The 22,047-nt window shown below is 42.7% G+C and overlaps 2 protein-coding genes across 4 annotated transcripts in view; one reads left to right on the forward strand and one right to left on the reverse strand.

Annotated features, from left to right (window-relative positions):
• The window catches only part of LOC147260986 (neuropilin and tolloid-like protein 1), a 44,881-nt gene that overhangs the window by 19,879 nt on the left and 2,955 nt on the right, over positions 1–22,047 (forward strand). For all 3 annotated transcript variants that reach the window (XM_086205158.1, XM_086205159.1, XM_086205157.1), the window contains 5 exons: positions 2,401–2,442; positions 3,859–3,986; positions 20,305–20,533; positions 21,353–21,466; positions 21,575–21,719. In XM_086205158.1, the coding sequence (XP_086061284.1) occupies positions 2,401–2,442; positions 3,859–3,986; positions 20,305–20,533; positions 21,353–21,466; positions 21,575–21,719 (658 nt within the window). The remainder of the gene's footprint in view (positions 1–2,400; positions 2,443–3,858; positions 3,987–20,304; positions 20,534–21,352; positions 21,467–21,574; positions 21,720–22,047) is intronic.
• Positions 6,335–12,695, reverse strand: LOC147260987 (uncharacterized). The gene is made up of 8 exons (XM_086204780.1): positions 12,627–12,695; positions 10,620–10,722; positions 10,367–10,504; positions 9,899–10,047; positions 9,630–9,766; positions 7,610–7,793; positions 6,733–6,855; positions 6,335–6,657 (listed from the first exon to the last, which is right to left on the reverse strand). The coding sequence occupies exons 1-6, from the start codon at positions 12,693–12,695 to the stop codon at positions 7,790–7,792; spliced, it is 600 nt and encodes a 199-aa protein (XP_086060906.1). The 3' UTR covers positions 6,335–6,657; positions 6,733–6,855; positions 7,610–7,789.

The raw sequence follows: 22,047 nt of genomic DNA on the forward strand, positions 1-22,047 counted from the left end.
TAATAACATGTTGCTGTTTAGGGTTTGCATTCTTTTCTGTGATGATTTACTCAATGGAAGTTGATCTCCAAACAATATGAAAATGAGTTCTGATGTGATGTTTTTATCACCTGGTTGTCATTGCTGATGGAGCCTAATCTGTTTGAGCTAAACTGGAAAATCAGGATTTATAATCCACCTAGCCAGTAGATTCATCAGCACAAAGGTTTAGGACACAATATATCTACACTTTCTGAAGCTTAGTGTGTGTTGGCAGGATTTCTGGGGACTTTAGATAAGGGCAGATGGGAGGGAATGTGGTGGTACATAGGTTATGTAAACCTTGGCCAGCTGTGTTTTTAATTTTCATATCAATATGTCTTTAGTATTTTTAGGCTTATGCTGCAGCATTTCTTTATTATTATTTTTGGTTTTTGGAACTGATTAAGTTTCAGAGGTGGCACAGTAGTGCAGTGGTTAGCACTGTCGCCTCATAGCAAGAAGTTTCTGGGTTTGAGCCCTGTCTTGGGCATGGGATCTTTCTGTGTGGAGTCTGCATGTTCTCCCTGTTCCTGCGTGGGTTCTCTTCAGGTACTCCAGCTTCCTCCCACAGTCCAAAGACATGCAATTGGGGACTAGGCTAATTAGATACTCTAAACTGACCGTAGGTGTGACTGTGAGAATGAATGGTTGGCTGTCTCTATATGTTGGCCCTGGGATGGATTGGCAACCCATCCAGGGTATACCCCGCCTCACGCCCGAAAGCTGCTGGGATAGGCTCCTGCCCCCCCTCGACCCTTAACAGGATAAGCGGAAGAAAATGGATGGATGGATTGATGACTTAGTCCCTACAGCACCCTTTTCATAGACAAAACATATTGCAGTGAATATTTCACATTCAAAATAGTTCAGGTAGTGTTGCAAAACATTGCAGACGTAGCCAAATGTAATATATCAATTAATATCTTGTCCATCAATTTTCTATACTGCTTATCCGTTGAGGGTCGCTTGGGGGGATCTGAAGTCTATCCCAACGGAGTATGCCCTGGATGGGTCGCCAGTCCATCTTGTCATTAACTTAATTCAGTTGATTTTGACTATGTTTTAATTTTCCTACCAACTCAGGTTTGTTGATATAGCACAATGAGCTTTGTGTGTTTCTCCATTGGCCTCTTGAGCTACCAATATAATCAGGCAAGTGCACACATAGGCCACAAGGGGTACTTGAGCCCCTGCCCTGTTTGCCTCTTATTAAAAACTGCCCTCTGTGTGTGTGTTGTTGTTTGTTTTATTTAAATAACAATAATAACTTCCTTTTAGGGATGTAAAATAAAAAACAATCGGCGGTACAAAAACTCCTTGGTATTCTACGGTACCAATTTTCTTGTAATACTGGGTTCTTGTGTGTGTTGAGCCGCTTCTCTGTTCATTGCGGCTGCGCGTGGTCACAGAGAGAGCAATCGGGCGAGTGAGTGAGATGGAGAGAAGCCGCTGGCCCATGTAGAACTAAGGAGACGTGACAGTGGAGCAACTTGAACCTGTGAGTTCTGGTCAAACTAGTTGCCGTCTATTTCTTAAACCTGCTTAAATGTGGGTCACCTCATATTTCAGAAAAGCGCTCTATTTTTGGCTAATCATTGCTTATTTCCCTTACTTCAGGTCTGAAGTACAGGTCTGAGGTTTAGATTGGCCTATAGAGTTTATTGTGACTTTGCTATTACTATGAGGGCTAACAAAATAATAATAATAATAATAATGATAATAATATAGTGATTTCAGCATTCTAGGGATATATACATATATATAGATAGATAGATAGATGGATAGATGGATAGATAGATATAGATATAGATATTTAGATATATATAAATAGATATAAGCTGTAGGTTGTCCGTTTAAAATATTACCAGCTGTCTTTAAACCTGATTCATGTCGATTATGCCTGCAGCATGATGCCAAAAAAAGAAAGGATACAGAAAAGGAAAGAGAAGGAATGGCAATTGCATATCACGTTCACTGACACCGGACACATAGCAAAGTAATTAGCTTTCTATTAGTGCTTTATTTTTTAATTTGACATTAATGTCCATATCAAGAAAGGACCAAAAAATTGTGCACATGCTGCCCTTTTCTGACTTTGAGCCCCTGCCCCTCTATGGTCATGTGCACGTCACTGAATAAAATGTTATACTCATACAACCAGACTTCACATAGGGTAAACAGCAAGCAGTGTTGTTTTGTCTCGCTTTTGAAAATTTCCAATGAATTATGTTGACTATTAGAAATCAGATTATACCACACACTGTATCATTGCCACAGGGAGAGGGGAGGGGAATTGCTCAGCTTGGAGACAAGTTGAAGTTGGAACATCAAGGTCTCTAAATGTTTCATAGATTAATTTCCTCTTTCTTTTGCTTTTAGACCCAGAGTTCAAAGAACTTGGTGCACTGCCAGCTCTGCCATGTAAGTATCTGATTTGTGTGATCACGACTAAACTTACTGTAAAAAGCACCATAATGTAAATATAATATAAACATCATTCCTGTAGTAAGCAAAAATTGACAAGATAAAACTGAATCAAACACTTTTTTCATTGTCAACATGTTGAATCTTATAGATAAAAACACAACAAATGACAAGGGAATAGGAAAATGTGAAACCAGTTTTATAATTCAACTCATTTACCCTTGACCATAGAGTGCTAGAGGAATGATTTTTTTCTGAATTTTTTTTTTTTTACATATCACATATTAAATACAACAAGGTTTCCACTGTGTTGTACAAAATTAAAATAGTAATAAAAATCACTAAACACAGTATAGTCAAGTCAGTTTTATTTGTATAGCGCCAAATCACAACAAAAGTTACTTCATGGCACTTCACAAGTACAGTAGGTCTAGCACCACACTCGTTCAATTAAGTTGTACCCAACAATTCTCCATGAGTAAGCAATTCTTGCAACAGTGGCAACAAAGACCTTCCTTTTAACAGGCATTACCCAGGCTCACTGGGAACGACCATCTGTTTTGACCACTTGGGGGAAAGAGAGCAGGAAAGCAGGGGCAGAGACAGGGACAGATAATGGAAAAAGAGAGATTTAGAGAAGGAAAGAGAGGGATAGAGATAAAGAGAGAGAAAAAGGAGTGAGAGAATGACAGATAGGGATGTGAACAGGGTGGAGGGAGAAAGACGAGCAGAGAGAAAGAGAGAATGATTTATAAAATACTACATAAATCCAAACTGTTCTAATGAAAGACGCATACACACAGTTCTAATAAAAGACTAAAAGACAGAAACTAAGCAGATAACACAAACATAGTCTTCATAAATCTCATGGTGTATAAAAAACATGACGAATAATAGTGGGACCGAAACTGAGATTTTGAAGTTCTTAGGGTTTTAAGACCTCAAAGGGGTATAGACATGTAATAGGTCCAGGTTTTACTAGAACGCCAAGCCATTTAGTGAATTAAAAAGCAACAGCAGTTAAATTTAAGGGAAAAACTGACGAGGAGCTAGTGTAAGGAGGCTAGAATTAAGGTAATGTTGGGTTTTCCTATGAAGCCATGCAACATCTTTGGTCTCATAAACACTAACATTGAATTTATTACAATAGTAAAAAAATGTTAGAAAAACAGTTATCACTCATTCCAAGTCATTAAATGATATAACATATGTAGTTTTTGATTACAGCCCTAAACACTATGTCTGTATTAATGCAGTAATCAAACAAGCATCATGTTAAAAATGTACAGCTTCTCTGAAAAACACTGTGTAAATTCCAAATTGATTCTTATACTCTCTTTCTCTCCACTTATAAGTCATTTTTTATTTAATGGTCTCAACAAAGATTTGAAGTCAAAATGCTGCTCTCAACAGTTTGTGAGTTTGAGCTGAGTGGTCCAGAGGGTTTCGTGGAATCCACTCAGATCACAAGAGAGAGCCAGACACTGGCGACTGAGGCTGTTGACTGCAGGTGGTACATCCGGGCACCACCAAGAGCTAAGGTCAGTATTGTTCATGTCAAACTAATTTTCAGCTGATTTGTGGAGATTTTCTTGCCTTCGGTGTATGTGATGAATTTAGACATTCACATGGTTAGACAGGTGGAAGCTGGACCAAGAGTATAGTACTAACGGATCAGGTTAACACCTATGACTTTAGTGCAGGAGATTGGGGGTTAGACTCCTGGGCTTGACGGGTAACATACTTCCAGTGTGGGTCTTGGCAAGGTTTTTAATGCTGCTAGCCTACCTCAGAATGAGTGGAATGAATGCTTGTGTTATACCGGCTCAGACGTTGCCCAGGTCAACAAGGTCAGTGTCAGGCACTAGGAAACCAGGGAAACTTGATGAAAAGTAGGAAACTGGAAAAAGACATAGATTGAAGAGCATATGGGGGAAGAAGGCTAGGTTGCTAGTGGTTAGGCTATCTATGAGGAGACATCTGTGATATCCCGCAACAAAGTCTGGTAACTACCTTAACAGCAGACATCCCTGACAGAGTATCAGTTATGAAGAGGTTGACAGCACTGGGCTCTGACGTGATCCACATTTCCTGGCTGAAGAAATTAACTGCACTCTATGAATGTCTAGCAGCACAAATGAACCATCTGCTGATGGATGGGACCCACCCAGAATGGCTTACACAAGGGTGGACAATCCCATCTAACTACCAGCCAATGACCTGCTTCTGTGAAACATGGAAGCTCCTGTCAGGCATCATATCAGCTAAGATGAAAAGGCACAAAGCCCAGTACATGAGCAGAGCCAAGAAAGGATTATGAGCAATACCAAGGGAGCCAAGCAGTAGCTACTGGTTGATAGAGCAGTGAACCAAGACTGCAAGAACAGGCAGACCAACCTTTGCACCACATGGATTGACTACAAAAAAGCCAATGACTTGTTGGCACACACATGGGTACTGGAGTGCTTGGAAATGTACAACATCAACAAGACACAGAAGACCCTTAATCAAGAACTAAAAAACAACTCTGAAAACTTTAGAATGATTAGGACATAGTTACTTTTCACCTAATCTGTGGATTCTCCTCATACATTCCTCTCATTATTACTATTATTTTCATCAGATCACTTGAGAAATGTTAGGTACTTGGGCAAAGGGGGAAGGTGATGGATGTGAAACAGTGGTTGGGACTTCCCATGCACAAGTTGGGAGTGAAACAAAGAAATGAGATGAATATTCATCAAGGATGAGTTTAGACGTGGTGGCAAGTTTCGAAGTGTAAAATATAAACATCCAAGCTTATGTATGCCTTGTTTTGACCCGAGGGGATTTGATGTTTCAAAGTCATCATAATAAACTTGAATTTGCAATGAATTTTCAGATTCTGAAAACAACGGGTGATTTCTGTAATATTTTCCATCACAAAAGTCTTGGTACAAGTTGCTGAGAACAACAGACTTCTTCATTCTTAAAAATGAATTCTAGTGTCTTCAACAAGGGTATATAGATGAAAGTGTAATTTACTGGTACCTGCTCATACACTCCACTGACTTTATTTCTCTTTGTGTCATATCTCACTCCTAAAATAATTTCAACCGGTTCAAAAACACCCCATTTCTCACAAAAATACTTTGTCCATTTGGTGTTTGTATTTAAATCACTGAAGGGATTTGAAGTATTGCTGAAGACTTCTTCCACTGCACTTCTACTGGGATTATCAGCAGGCACTAAATTTAACACTTTTTTCAGATCTGCATGAACCTCATTCACATACTCCTCCATGCTTTCAACAACAGACAACACAACATTGTTCGCTACACCACTGCCTTGTAACTTTGCTATAATGGAAGCACACATATCTTTTGCCTGGTCTTTTGACATATGAGATGTTGAAGGCTGATTTAAGACATCCAAGTCCATGTCAGACTCATCTCTTTGTGAGTCTTGTTCAGCCAAATCTGACTGATGGGATGGTTGCGCATCAACAACATTGCCTGTGCCAGTGTTATCAGTACAATGAAAACCATTTAAGTGCTTTCTAAAACCTGCAAAACTTTTAAACTGTAATGAACAATCATCTTGAGCACAAAGAAGAACAAAATTTTTTCCAGGATATAACCCATGAAAAAATTTAAGGTGCTGAACTAATGCACCAGGTACATCATGTAAAGACCTACAAATATAGCACCTGAACATTGTTAATGAACTTGAAATGATGGCATCTTTTCCTTAACTTTGCTCTTCTGCTATTTTTGTTGTGCCAACAAACATATTATAGACAGACCACAAAGAAAAACTTTAGAAAAGGGTGCTGCTTAATTGTATCAGGTACATTGTGCCATGATGCACACTGTGTACAAATAAACACAGGATTTGAGGACATGGCACTTAACTCCTGTTCATGAACCTGGCTCTCAATTCCTTCACCTTTGGGCTTTCTTTAGTTGTTTCAACATCTATACCATAGACTGTTGTCTGGAGGAATGTGTACATGTTCCTGAGTGCGTCATCATAGCTTATGCTCAGTACGAAGTGAATTTTAAAGAGTTCAACCAATGCTGCCAATGATGTAGTTCCCTGGCAGGGGATGAGTTTCTTGTCCATCATAATGTAGTATGTGCTGATGGCCTGTTTGCTGGTTCCACAAGCAAGAAGGTGAGGTTGCCGGTGTCCCTCAAGGGTCTTCAGGTGTTCGTCTAGGCTCCTGCAAGACTGGCATAATACATACATTTTATTTAATTTTGTACTGCAACTTTTCCACTTAACATACTAAAGTCAAGTGCATACCTTGTGAAAGACAACAAGGTGATCCATTGCCTGAGCTGCGCTGATCTTCTGTGTTTGTTTTAGTAGGCTGAGGTGGTAGGATATGCAGCAGCAGGAGGAAAGACGCCATATCACTGTCCCACTCTGAAAGAATCAAAGAACCCAAGTCCAGAGTTTAATCAGAACCAATGATATCTCTCTTATAACCCACAGTCACTGCTATCTTCTGATTTTAACACTTCATGCAACATCAAAGGTAATGACATTAAGTAAATATCTCAAGCTTCTTTTGTTCTGAATTGAAGACTGACTGATAAAAACTCCAATAAGATGATCTACATCTAATTCTACATCAAAAGGGAGGAAAAATACTGTTCCCAGTTTGTGCAAGGTAAAACCAGAATGCTTTGCAAGTAGCTAGTGGCAATCTGGGATCATTCACAGTTATATACCCATGTCCTTTTTTAACAGCCTTTTTTATGTGAAATTAATCCTTGAAAACAAAACAGTGGTTTATCCTCCTATACATGCACCTCATGTTGTGCATTTTCATTGAACAGCCTTCATTCCACAACAATAAATTAGTCATGTTGCAGTTCTTGATGCAGGAGCCACTGTTTTCCCAGCAACAAGCAACATGTCATTTTGTGTCATAATGATTTTCGCTAAATTAATCAAATTCAAAATTTAACCATGACAACTAATTATTGAAAATGTAAAATTCCTGGAAATATTTGAGGTTATGCAAGTATTAAACTAAAGGCTACACTGAACAAAGGATTCATCAATTCATCAGTACAGAAACTGCATCAAAATCAATTCTAGATATTATGACTATTACTCTATAAAGTAAAATGTAATAAAGATAAATAAAATCAAATGGCCTACAACTCACTACCTGAGTGATTTTCGAGAGACTCATCGGTGTACTTATTCCTTGCAGATTTTAGCAGACCCTGAAGCACTTGGTTGGTAGTCAGGCTCTCTGCTTCTTTGATGATCTTTCCTTTGTATGTATGCCACTTTTCGAGGAGTCTTGTGGATGTTTCTGGTCCAACAAGGAGGCTAAAATCCTGGGCTATCTGCAGCACAAAAGAACTCTTTTAGGTTTGTTTACTGATAATAACAGTTAAAATCTATACATTGCAGTGACAGGAAAATATCAGTACCTACCAGCCCATTAGTATCAAGCAGCCTAGGAAATACTGAGAGTATTTTATGTGATTCATAGGGTTTATGGATAAGGCACTGTCTAAGGCAAGGCAAGGCAAGTTTATTTGTAGAGCACAATTCATACACATGGCAACTCAAAGTGCTTTACAGTTGCAGAAAAATCTGAAAATCACAAAAAGGCAGATAAAATCATAAAACATAAATAGAATCATTAATTTAAAGAAAAGGAGAAGAAAAGGACAAGAGTGCAGATAAAATACTTTCAGCTGTCGTATGCACGACTGAACAGAGTAGTTTTCAGCCTGTTCTTAAACATTGTCACAGTTGATGCCTGTCTCACATTTTCTGGAAGACTGTTCCAGATTTTAGCTGCAGAAAACTGGAAAGTAGCTTCACCATGTTTAGTCCTGACTCTGGGCCCCTGTAGGAGACCTCTACCTGAGGATCTCAGAGACCTGGAGGGCTCATATGGGTCTAACATATCAGAGATGTACTTTGGTGCTTGACCATGAAGAGACTTGTATACGAGCAGAGCTGTCTTAAAGTCTATTCTCTGAGCAACAGGAAGCCAGTGCAGAGATCTGAGCACTGGACTAATATGGTCGTATTTTCTGGTTCTAGTCAGGACTCGAGCTGTAGCGTTCTGAATGTATTGTAGCTGTTTAACAGCTTGTTTAGAGATACCAGTGAGCAGGCCGTTACAGTAGTCTAACCTACAGGAGACAAATGCATGGATTCGTCTCTCCAAGTCTGATTTAGACACTATACCTTTGATTTTGGCAATGTTTTTTAGATGGTAAATACTATACGCAAAAGTCTCCATCATCTTCAGCAAGATGACCTCTCTGTCACTGGTATGGTTCATCAAGGATATGAGCTCTTTAAAACGGTCTTCATCCAACTGACCAACAGCCTGAGGCAGCACCCTCCTCTGTTCTGGACCACCTCCTCTAACCATCTCCATCTTTGTTTCTTTGGACACAAGCTTTGACTTTCTTTGAACCGTCTTGAGCCTCCATGCCATAAAACCCGAGCCACTTTGGCTGTCATAAAAGTGCTCCTTAGAAAAATAAACCAAAAATATTTAAGTCAGCTTTCTACACACCCAAGCATTCCCCTAGATCCAGTTCACTGATAACCTGCACTTGTTCCAAATACAAGACTGTTTATAACATAAATATACAACTTACATATCCTTTTTTGGAGAGAGGATCCTTTAATGCAGGGAATAAGGTGACAATTCCCAGAGCATATCTCTCTTTGGTTACTCGCTGAGGAATTCTTCTGCCAAAAAGTAGAGTAATAATAAAAATAGGCCAATTTGGTCTCAGTTTCTGTGTTTAAAACTGGCCTTAACATTTTCACATAACTTCTGGGCTGGAAAGTCGTAGAACAGAATTTGTGCACCTGCCGTTTTTCTTTGTTTTATTTGTCAAAAATCTGATTTGATATTATTCTTCTCAAAACAATGCAGCTCTACATGTGTTTGTACAAAGTGGTAATGTTGATTGTTTTCCCCAAACAAGAACAATTAGTATCATAGTATTTTAAACGTTAGCTGCTTTTACCATGGTCAATGATTTATAAAAATCTGTGATCCTACCTGAGAAAGCATGTTGAGGATGTTGTTTGGGAGGTAATTATTATTTTTATTCCTGATAAACCTTTAACCAGTACTTTAAACAACTAACCTGCTGGTTTAGATTATGATCACCTGAATTATTTAGGTGGTATCACAAACTTACCCTTCAGTCTCAACCATGTTTGCTGTTAGAATATTGACCATCTGCCTTCTTGTGCTGTCACTTAGTGTCCCTGTCTCTTCGTATTCTTCCAGCACTTTGGACCCTCCTGGTTTTGACTGCAGTATCTGTTTTATAAACTTAAGGTATTAAAGATTCAAATCAGATTGTGTGCACTTGAAAATAAAATAAAAATTCTCCTCTTCCCTTCCATATCTGTGAGCAATCAAAACATGATTGGATTATGCATTCACATTTGATGCTCAACTTACATCTCTGGCTGAAATCAGAAGTGCCTCCTCATCACTTTTAGACCGTTTGGCTGGTCTTGTGTCGCTTTCACTGCTGCTAGACACAGAAAGAAAGCTCCTACTGGCTGAAGATGGTGTGGATAGAGGTGAAGCTTGAGAGCTTCCTGTATCTGGAAACAAAATAGATGATGTAATATTAATTTCATTTTTTTACTTGAGGATCAAAAACTGACATACAAGAATCCAGTGACTTGAGAGTTAAAACCATGCGTATTGACTAATAAGTGTAATTATATATCAAAAATATTTGCTCATTCGTTGTTGTGGAGGCTTACTGCTGTGTTTTTTAAGTGATCAATTATTACCCGTCAGTAACACCAAAGGGTATTTTACATTTACTTTTGTTGATATTTTATACAGGATAAAAGAAATTAATGGTTTAATATGAACACTGCTGAAAATTCAAGAAATGACATTTTTTGCATTTACCATCATCATGACTGTTTTTGATGATGAAACAAATCCCCTCCACAGCAGCAAATTCAGCAAAGACAGTTTCATCCACCTCGGTACCAGTGTCATCTTCCACAGTGATGCTTCCCACAGGGATAGAAAACTTCTCTCTCACTAAGTAATGAGGTTAAACAACAACATGGCAGAGGAGTTAGTGAAAACCTTACAATATAATGACCTCTACTTAGTCTGAATTTCTTTAGAGTCATATGCCAGATTCAAAACTTACCCTCAGCAGTGAATTCTTCAAAATCGGCAGCTTGCAACTTGATGTATTTCTTGTGGCTTTGATACTGCACCTTAACGATCATAGAGTCATCTACAGCATGTCTCTGAAAAAAGGCAACAGCAGCAGATTATTATGGAGACATCTCACCCTTTCAAGTAAACATTTGTCTTTGAACAGCTTAAATAATGAAACATTTACTCCACATAAACAAAGTATAGCTCTTTTGCCATAAAATTCCCTTTTCCAGTTTGAAAATGGACATCTAATCCACGAGTTGTGCAGACACACACGACAGGTACACAGAAAAAAATACGCTAAGCAACAGACATGTCTGGACACGTTACGTTTCTCCTGCACCAATTATAACGATAATTTTTTACAGAATTTAGTTTATATTTCAACACTAAGAGAATGAGCTTCATATAAAATGGAATTTGTTGATAAAATAAAGAAGGCTGAGAGCTACGCCCCTGAATGCACGCATGCAAACGTTCGCAGGTCATAATAACCATAAACAACAATGTTTCCTAAGAAATAAGACACTGTACACATTCACAAACACTTTGTAAAAGTTCTGACAATCCCCACTTACCAGATGGCCGAGAAGAAGAGTCTAAATTCTCGTATTTAGGTCGGCTGCTGCCCGAAGAGAAAACACATCAAAACTAAAGGTGTGGAAAATAATCGATATTAATCGATGCATCGATGTGCATGTGCGCGATGCGAGTGCATCGGCTCATTCACTGGGTATGATGCAATTGATGGGTGAAATCTAGATACATCTCGATGCGTTGGTGGGTATTGGTAAAATCCGATGCAAGCGCCGTTTTATTCATGTTAAACTTCACCCCATCTGCTGTTCCCCAGGCGCTATGAATGCACCATCATTATTTTGCGTATTGTATTGAATACGGACGGAAGCCGTGAGGCACAAACAATACACTACTAGTAAAACAGCATGGACGTTCGCGTGAACAGCAGCGAGGAAGCTTCTATATTTAATGCACCCGCAACGTTTAAATTGTATGTTTGGAAACACTACGGATTCGCAAAGAAAGACGGAAAGCTCGACAAAACGTCTGTCATTCGCAAAGAATGCCGCGTTAGGAAGCCGTACAACGGCAGCACGACAAACATGCAGACCCACTTAAGAAGAGTACACCACATCACCGACAAGTCTACCGCCACCTCCCCGCTTCCCCGTCTAGTTCCTCGCCGGACACCGGAGAAACATTGATTGCACTGTTGAAAAAGTCACTTTAGGTTACTCATTGAGTGTTTTGTTGTTGCTGTGTACTGTACTTTTTACAGCAGTAATTATTGTTTAATTGTTTTTCTCTTTTATTGTTGCAGAACTCACTCAAATCACTGATTCTCAGTGGCCAGTTAGAAAGTCAACTCTAGCAGTTTGGCCGACAGTGTTATGGCCATTGAATGGTTTATTTGCACCATGTTAGGCCATGCATAAGTTGTTTAATAATGTGTACTGTAATATGACCCGACTAGGACAAAAGGTTTATTTTTAACTTCATCTTCATAAATGAAAAAGGTGTTTTCCAGTATGTTAAAGATAAGCAACTGATTAACCTGAGAAGAGCAATAAGTGCTTTTGATGTTTTAAGTTCAGAATACGTGTTCAGTGAGAAAAATCCAATCTGTGGCATAGTTGTGATTCAGAGTGTAATCCTTAAACACAGTGATTTGTGGACCAAGAATTTAGAGCACAGCTTTACCTTAGACTTCTATAAAGAAATAAATATTTAGCAGTCCACATCTTTTTGAAGATGCGGCATTCGGAATCAACTTTTCTTTTTATAATGTGAGCCAACACTTTTAGGGGGCCAGGGGTAGCTGACTAGCATCACCTGTTGCTGTGCAGACAGACAGACACAGATCCCTACATCCATAAAAAATTAATAAAAACCAGCCTTTTTAAAATAAAAGCAACACAATTGTATTGCATGCACAGCATAAATACTTGTTCATTTGTATTTATGATTGACATACCGCAGGCCAGACAGTGATGCCCAAAGGGCCAGATGTCGCATCTGGAGGCGGGACAGTGAAGAGGGACATCTCCCTGACAATCTCTGCATCTAACCCTATTAGCTGCAGGAAGTGTCTTAACCCTTAACCCTTCTAAACACTCCCAATCCTGTCTCCTCAACTACATCCAGAAGCTTGCTTTTTCGGCCTTTTCTGACAGCTCCCCAGTGCCTTGTGCAGTTTAGTTCCTCGACACCCCAGGGCCTTCAGCAGCTGTGTTGTCATGGCCTTAACAATTCCTCTGGCTCCCCCCTCCCCTGGAAGACGCTTAACCCTCAATCATCCATCTCTGCACTCGGCCACCTGGTATGCAAATTTTGCCTAGTTTCTCTTGTGGGCAGCCTCCAACCCCTCTTGTGAGCTCAACAAGGAGCTGGATTCTCCAGCTGAGGACCCCAGCCCAAAGTCCAGCCAAGGGGTGGTGCTGCAGATTTCTTCTGGGAAATGGAGCTGTCTGCCCATGTCCACCTCTATCTTCTACTACAACCCTGGTCCCAAAAGCTTTGAGCTGGTGTGTTGTCAGTAGTGGCTGTTGTATCTCCCCACCTAAAGAAGGCAATCTTCTGTTGGTGCCTGGCTGGGCTTTCTCTGTTTGCCTCAGTTCTTTTTTCCTTCAGCCACTTATATCAGCTTGCTGAGCACTTTATTCTGTCTCCATCTGAAACAGCCTTGTGTCAGTGTGATGTTATAGCCTGACAGAATGTGCTGCAGGGAGGCAATGGTGGTTTCAGAGATCACAGACTTGTTCTGTGCTAAGCCTCTGGTGGAGGTTTTGAGGGCAGGAGAGGGTGTCATAGGTTGCTCTCATGAGAAAACTTAGTCGAGCCTGTGGCAGCTTCCAAATCTCTGTCCTAATGATCGCCCCATGTTGTCCAGCACCCCTGCAACTCCAGGGCCACAGCTTGAACTTGGTTGCTCTCCTGCTCCATCCTTGTGATTTCAGAGACCACCAGGTCCTTCCCCTTCTTCTTGCCTGTTTTGGACCACAGGATGGGTGCTTTCCTCCATCTAAGGCCTCCCTGTCCTGTCTGGACCCTACCCACCTCCTGTTGTTGCAGCTTGCTCTCTGCTTTTTGAACTTCTTCAGCCTCTCTTTTCCTCCTTGTCACCACTCAGATGTGCCTCCCTCACTGTTGCATCAAAGGAGCCCCTCAACGTTTCATCACAAGCCTTGCATTCTCTTGCCTGAGTGTGATGTATTTTAGGGGTAGGTGGACAGAGTTCAGGCTGTACAGGCCTGGGGCCTCATGTATCAACGTGGTTTACGCAAGAAAAACTTGCGTACACCAGGATCGACGCTCACGTTCAGATGTATCAACGCAAAATGTTCGTTGATTCTTGCGCTATTTCACGCCAACTCCGGAGGTGCCATAGAAGTTGGTGGAAAGCTGATTCTTGCGTTAACTGCACTTTGGTCCATTGGCGACACCCTGTGGCGGTGTTTGGTAACTGACATTATTTGATAACCGCACATACATCGGGCAAAAAAAAGCCTTCCAGCTGGAGATGGCGGACCGTTTCGGGGTGAGTCAGTCGACCCTCAACCGGGCCATTCCCTGGGTGGTTGAAATGATCATTGAACAGGCCAATATTAAAGAGCAATTTGCAGCAATTGTTACGGTGTGTAGGAAAGGACCCACTTGCAGGCTGCAGTTCACAATCCAAGATGTTGAATGAACAGCAAAAAGTACAAGAACGGCAGGCAAGGTCAAAAACAGGGACATGCAAGAATCAGGTGTCACAGCCAGTCAGGGCAAAGGTATCCAAGGCAATTTCCAGAGGGCAGGTCAAAAAACAGGCAGAGGTCAGAACACAGAGATAACATAACAGTCTCAAAAACTAACAGTGCTGAATCGGTCAGGGAAAATACTGGCACGATCTGGCAAGGACTAAACAGAACACTGGGCTTAAATACCCACAAGAAATAATCACTAATGCAAAACAGGTGTGCTTTCAAAAATGGCGGGAAACTGAAGAGAGGACTGGGTGGGGCACAGCCACAACACAGCGGCACATGTGGGCCTGTCAAAACAAAGAACACATGACGCAGAATCAAAACAAAAACACATCTTGCAGGGAACTTAGAACAAAGCACAACAGAACACTAACAGCAATAACCGGATTCTCGAATGTAATCGGAGCCACTGACAGCACTCGTGTTGCCATAAAAGGGCTGTCCCATGAGGAATACGCTTACGTTCATCGTAAGGGTTTCCACTCCATCAATGTGCAGATCATCTGGAGCGATGGACGCCGATCCTGACCAGGCTGCCGTCCTCGTATGCCAGAATTTCATTTCCACAATGTGAAAGGGGAAGAAGCTACAACACGATTCATGAAGCCAGATTAATTTATTTTGTCCGTGAAACGTTCCAGAACATTTATCAGGCGGTTAAGGCTCATTGATCCCCGTTATATCCTCCTGCGACTGCAGGACCGCCTGTGTGAGGACGGGCTGGCCCGAATGCCGCTGGTCCTGGTGGATGACTAGGCAGCCCGTCCGCCGGCAGGTGTGCTGCACATCGGCAGCATGGCTGACAGATCAATGTCTATTGGTTTATTTAAATGGCTGATTCTGTGTATTTGTTGCCTTTCCATCTGTGGCAAAACGTGGAAATGTTGCGTTAGAAATGGAGTTGCCACTTACCCTCCAGGCTCTCGGAGTCAGCGTGGGTGGCAGCGACATTCCCCCCACAGAGGTGCTGCCCATGACTGCCGCTGCTCAAATCCCGTCAAGGCAAGGCAATTTTATTTGTATAGCCCGTTTTCACAAACAGTTTGTCTCAAAGGGCTTCACATGGCATCATAACAACATCCTCTGCCCTTAGACCCTCACATCGACTGAGGAAAAACTCCATAGAAAAACCTTTTAACGGGGAAAAATCGGAGAAACCTCAGGGTGAGCAACAGAGGAGGGATCCCTCACCCAGGAGGGACAGACGATGTAGACAGTAGATGTTGTTAGACAGTAGATGTTGTTACAGACAAGAAAACAGTTTACAATGCAAAATGTGGGAAACATGGAAATGTTAACAGTTGAAGAAGGAAGCTTCTGGAAGGGGAGGCAGGGAGAGCAAGCCAGCTTGATGGGGGACTGGATGGCAGACTGGTTCATGGAAGGGGAGCGCAGGCCGGTGTAACAGTAGGGAATAAGAGGGGGGGTGGGGGGGGGCGATGCAGGCGGCGGTTGGGGCTCTGGTGGATCTGTGGAAACACAGAGAGACTGCGAGACACCAAGGCCAAACTACAAAGTGCAACAAGTAATGGTAATGACAGTTCCAAAAATGTGCAGAGAGGAGAGGAGGAGAGAGGGGGAGGGGAAAGGAGAGGAGAGGAGAGGAGAGGAGGGAAGGGCTCCATGTAACCTGATGTGTACCCCAGCAGTCTAAGCCTATAGCAGCATAGCTATCAATGGTTCAGAGCTACCTGAACCAGTCCTAACTGAAGGCTATGTCATAAAGGAAAGTCTTAAGCCTAGACTTAAACGTAGTTCAAGTGTCTGCCTCCCTGACCCATGGAGAGAGCTGGTTCCACAGTAGAGGAGCCCGGTAACTAAAGGCTCTACCTCCCAGTCTGTTTTTAGAGATACTGGGAATCACTAAAAGACCTGCATTCTGGGAGCGGAGTGCTCTCAGGTCAGGTGCCCCTCTCCCTGACCCCACCTGTCTTTCCAGCACTCCTCCATAGGGCAACTGTACGCTGCTTGACCTCCACCTTGAGGTCCTGTTAGTACCGTTTTCCATATTGTTATTTAAATTTAGATTGAAGCCAATTGATTATTGTAATTATTACATTTAGTGATTGCACAGTGTTGAATTTAGTCCTACGTTTAGCTTGCATTGTTTAGGAAGTTAGAATTGCAGACATGCATGAGAAATAGAGAGAAAATCTTTCTGAGTGCTAGCAGTAGTGCAAGCTTATGACGTGGTGATGCTCGCTGAGGTTTAGTGAGGAAAACTGTGCTTTGTATCACTTTGATCATTCAGTAAAGGAGGAGCCAACACTTTTCTACTATCGTCATAAAACTTCAAACATGTAGCGACTCGTTCTTTCCGTCATTAGAAGAGGTTAAGATGTATGAACACGATGATAAACAACACTGGTGATGAGAAGGGAACTTTAGCCAATAACAGGCCCCTCCACTGTTATATCTCGCGGGGGTGCGTTGCTCTGAATCCACTGCGTTCAACCTCTCGCACTTCTTATCTCACTCACAATGTTCATTGTTTGTACTGACACCACTGGACAGGCTGCCAAACAGAATCTTCTGTCCCTCCTCCACCTCCCCGACTAGCACCTCCAGCTCGCACACCGTGAACCTCTATTTCTTTGACATTATTTTGCGAGTGCGGACAGCGGAGACCCTATTTTAATAAATTTGCGTATTTATAGGTGGGTGTAACGGGGGAGGGCCCGGTCACTCCGACATCTGCGCTCAATTCCACGCTGATTGGGATGTATCAAGGAAACGTGCGTGGATTCTGGCGCTTGCACATATTGATACATCTGGATTTTTTTGTGCATACGCAACTTCCACGATTCTTGCGACTGCAGTTTTTTAGTATGAGATCCACGCAAGTATTGATTTATGAGGCCCCTGTTCACTTGTACTGCCAAAAATTGGATATTGATTTTAATTGATTGATAGCTTGATGTTCTATCATTCATTCACACATTTTTGCCGAAGAATTCTAAAAAGTGCCCTTATCATTCAATTAACAATTAATTCAGAAATTAGAGTCTACAGAAAAATATTTTATTGTTTAGAACTCAATTCAGCATGAGCAGAACCTTAAATACAGCCTAATAAAAGGCTACATGACGACTGAAAAATGGTCCTTTTGAATATTGAAACAGGCAGCCATCTTTGATTTGAAGATCAAAAATCCCAGGGGCAATGTACTTTTCATTATTGTAGCCTAAAACATTGAAAATGTAAATTTTAACATCACTGCTGGTAGCCGTTTTGGATTTAAATCTGTTAAAAATTCCTGCTGGAACCATCACTCCTCCTGGGACCGTCACCTTATCGTGGTGGAGGAGTTTGAGTGCCCTAGTGACCCTAGGACCTATGCTGATGGGGCATTTTGCTCCTGGTAGGATCGCCCAAGGCAGACTGGTCCTGGGCGAAGGCCCAGACAAAGAACGGTTCAACAGACTCCTCATGGAAGTTTAACCTAGGAGTTTGTGAACCCAGCCCGGAGGGGCACTGGGGCCACGCCCTGGAGCCAGGCCCAGGGTAGGCGCTCAATGGCGAGCACCTGGTGGCGGGCCTTAGTTCATGGGGTCTGACCGGGCCTTGCCTGAAAGGGATACATGGACTCGTCACCACCTGTAGGAGGAACTAGAAGGGTCTGGTGCTATGTGGTTTGGGCAACAGTCCAAGGCAGGGGCCTTGGTTGTCTGATCCCCAGGCATGGAAGCTGGCTTTTGGGACATGGAACGTTACCTCTCTGGCGGGGAAGGAGCCAGAGCTGGTGGAAGAGGTTGAGCATTACCGACTAGATATAGTTGGCCTCACCTCGACACATCATTCCGGGTCCAGGACCCAAGTCCTTGAGAGGGATTGGACTCTTTCCTTTGCTGGAGTTGCTCTGGGTGAGAGGAGGAGGGCCAGGGTGGGCTTTTTGTTAGCCCCCAGACTCTCTGCCTGTGCGTAGGGGTTTACCCCGGTGGACGAAAGGGTTGCTTCCCTTCGCCTTCAAGTCGGGGAATGGGTCCTGACTGTTGTCTGCGCTTATGCGCCGAACAGCAGTTCAGAGTACCCACCCTTTTTGGAGTCCTTGGGAAGGGTGCTGGCTTGTGCCCCAACTGGGGACTCCATTGTACTGGGGGACTTCAATGCTCACATGGGCAATGACAGTGTGACCTGGAGGGGTGTGACTGGGAGGAACAGCAGGCCCGACCTGAACCCAAGTGGTGTTCAGTTATTGGACTTCTGTGCAAGTCGCAGTTTGTCCATGACTAACACCATGTTCAAACATAAGGATGCCCACTGGTGCGCGTGGCAGCAGGACATCCTAGGTCGTAGGTCTATGATCAATTTTATAGTCGTATCATCTGACCTGCGACCGCATGTTCTGGACACTCGGGTGAAGAGAGGAGCTGAGCTGTCAACTGATCTGGCAGGCCCAAACGAGTAGTGAGGGTTTGCTGGGAATGCCTGGCGGAAGAACCAGTCAGAATGATCTTCACCTCCCACCTCCGGCAGAATTTTGACCACATCATGGAGGCAGTGGGGGACATTGAGTCAGAATGGGCCATGTTCTGCTCTGCCATTGTCATTGTGAGCTGTGGCCATAAGGCTGCTGGGGCCGGTCGGGCTGAAGAAGGAGGCTTACAGGGCATGGTTGGACTGTGGGTCTTCAGAGGCAGCTGACCGGTACCGGGAGGCCAAGCGGTGTGCAGCCATGGCAGTCACCAAGGTAAAAGCTGGGGCATGGGAGGAGTTCAGTGAGGCCATGGAGAATGACTATCAGTCGGCTCCACGGTGGCAGAGCTCCAGGGGTAGATGAGATCCGCTGGGGTATCTCAAGGCTGTGGATGTTGTGGGGCTGTGTTGGTTGACATGTCTCTGCATTATTGCGTGGACATCGGGGGTGCTGCCTTTAGAGTGGCAGACCAGGGTGGTGGTTCCCCATCTTTAAGATAGGGGACCAGACAGTGTGTTCCAACTATCGGGGGATCACACTCCTCAGCCTCCCTGGGCAGGGAGAAAGCCAGGGTACTGGAGAGGAGGGTCAGGGTGATAGTTGAACCTCAGATTGAGGAGGAACAGTGTTGTTTTCGTCCCGGCCGTGGAACCGTGGATAAGCTCTTCACCCTCGCTAGGGTGCTGGAGGGGGCATGGGTGTTTGCCCAACCAGTCCACATGTGTTTTGTGGATCTTGAGTAGGCTTATGACCGTGTTCCTAGGACCACCCTGTGGGGTGTACTCTGGGAGTATGGGGTGGATAGTCCCTTACAAAGGGCTGTTCAGTCTTTCTACCAGAGGAGTGAGAGTCTGGTCTGCATTGCCAGCAGTAAATTGGACTTATTCCTTATTCCTACTCTTGCTGGGGCAGTTCACAGCTAAATGTGAAGCGGCTGGGATAAGAATCAGCACCTCCAAGTCTGAGGCCATGATCCTCAGCCAGAAAGGGTGGTTTGCCCACTTCAAGTCGGGGGGAGGTCCTGCCTCAGTTGGAGGAGTTTAAGTATCTTGGGGTCTTTTTCACGAGCAAGGGTAGGATTGTGAATTAATAGGCAGATTGGGGTGGCATCCGCAGTGATACAGGTGCTAAACTAGTCCGTTGTGGTGAAGAGGGGTGCACCTATGGTCATGCGGTTTCGGTAATGACCGAACGAACGAGACCGCAAATGCAAACGGCCGAAATGGGTTTCCTCCGCAGGGTGGCTGGGCTCTCCCTTAGAGATAGGATGAGAAGCTCAGTCATTTGCGAGGTGCTCAGATTGGAGCCAGTTAAATCCAGTTACACAGATATCATGCCATTAATTTTCTTGTTCTATATTTATTATCAAAAAATAATTTCATGATACTATCATGGGCTAAATATCATAATACTACTGTGTCGTGACTTAATCTGTGACCTAATCATTAACATGGCTCTATTCATCCTCTCATATCCTTGTCTCACAGATCTACATGCGTTTTCTGGAGTACGAGATGCACAATTCAAATGAATGCAAGCGTAACTTTGTTGCCATCTATGATGGCAGCAGTTCGGTTGAGCACCTGAAGAATAAGTTCTGCTCCACTGTGGCCAACGATGTCATGCTGTCCTCTTCAGTGGGTGTGGTGAGGCTGTGGGCTGATGAGGGAAGCAGGAAGAGCAAATTCAGGATCCTTTTCACAACCTTCCATGATCGTGAGTGAAACATCATTCCTCTCTTTTTCTGACTTAAGAAGCCGTCTTTTACACATCAGCTCTGTTTTTCTGTGACTTATTCCATAGTAGTTATTACAACCAAATTGGTAGTACAATGGTACTGACTAGATTTTTTTAAAAGGATGGATAGAAAAATGGTAAGATGTTGTTTAGGGAAGGTGTTTTCCTCTTAAGCAGAAAACCATTTTATTTTTAGACAGTAGTATTATTTATACATGTATAATCCCAATGGGCCTAATGCCTAAATGTTTTTATATTTTTATGCCATTGTGTTTTTGGATTGTCTGTTCTTTGCCCATCCATCCATCCATCCATCCATCCTTTTGCTGTGTAAAAGATAAGTCTCCTCCCCTGTCTAGCTGTCCTTGAGGACATGTGATGATGTGATTCTAATTGAAGAAGGGGAACAAATTTGGAGATGATACATTAATCTCTCAAACTGGTTCATACTTAATATCCAGACATGAGGCCTAATGTGCTTCAGTAAAACAGAACACATCATACAACGGACAAACAAAACACATACATAAAACAGCCATATTTCCATAATTTTCACCACTTTATCCATCAGACAGACCTTTCTTTTGGAACCGTAGTTTTCAACCGTCTGTCTTAAACCATGCTTTGTACTCCTACATATGCTGCACACTGTTACTCAACAGCCCCATCAATCAACTATTTATATCAAAATATGTCAGAAAAACAACAAGCAATATCACAACAACAAAAAATAGTGTGTTTGCTTAAGTTACAGTGCATTGTACACAACAACTGCATAACTCTTGTCCTTTTTTTTAGCTCCATGTGAAGGAGACACTTTCTTTTGCCATAGCAACATGTGCATCAACCACACCCTAGTCTGCAACGGCATCCAGAACTGTGTGTACCCCTGGGATGAGAATCACTGCAAAGGTATACTGGTACAAATGAGGAGAAACTCACCATCAGCTGTTTACAACAGAATCTGTGGCTGAACCTTATACAGTAGGTCATTCTTTTCCATGATGTCTCTCTAACTAGAAAAAAGGAAAGCCAGTATCCTGGACACTCTGGACAACACTAACCTCACTATCATTGGAGTGACCTGTGGCTTGGTTGTCATCCTACTCATCATCTCTGTCATCATCCAGATCAAACAGCCTCGCAAGAAATACATTATACGCAGGTTAGATCATGTGTGTGCTCGTGCTGTTGATTGCTTGAGTAGCTCCAATGGAATAGTCAGGTTTGAAGGCTTTCCTCAGGGACACCTTAGTGGTGTTAATGAGGGTGGGGCCAGCACTACTTTCACTTCTAGTTTATCCTGCCAGTCAATGGGACTGAACCAGCCACCCACTAGTCTTGACTTCCTTTTACTTCTCTAACCTTTAGCATGTCACTGCCCCAACATGCACCTTAACATTCAAGCCTTTACCAAATTAGTTCATAATCATTTAGACCAGTCCATTTACCTGCTAGGTAAATCTCTCTGCAACTCACAGTAAATAAAGATT

This window comes from Aulostomus chinensis, chromosome 5, assembly GCF_037954235.1.
Source record: "Aulostomus chinensis isolate RoL2024-O1b breed Wild chromosome 5, RoL_Achi_v1.0, whole genome shotgun sequence".
Classification (NCBI taxonomy): Eukaryota; Metazoa; Chordata; class Actinopteri; order Syngnathiformes; family Aulostomidae; genus Aulostomus; species Aulostomus chinensis.

Excerpts from the sequence above, each read along its gene's own strand:
- LOC147260987 (XM_086204780.1), bottom strand. The coding sequence starts at position 12,695 with ATGTCCCTCTTCACTGTCCCGCCTCCAGATGCGACATCTGGCCCTTTG. Across the intron at positions 10,723-12,626 it reads GCATCACTGTCTGGCCTGCG|AGACATGCTGTAGATGACTC; the intron begins GTATGTCAATCA and ends GCCTTTTTTCAG. Across the intron at positions 10,048-10,366 it reads CAAAAACAGTCATGATGATG|ATACAGGAAGCTCTCAAGCT; the intron begins GTAAATGCAAAA and ends TTTTGTTTCCAG.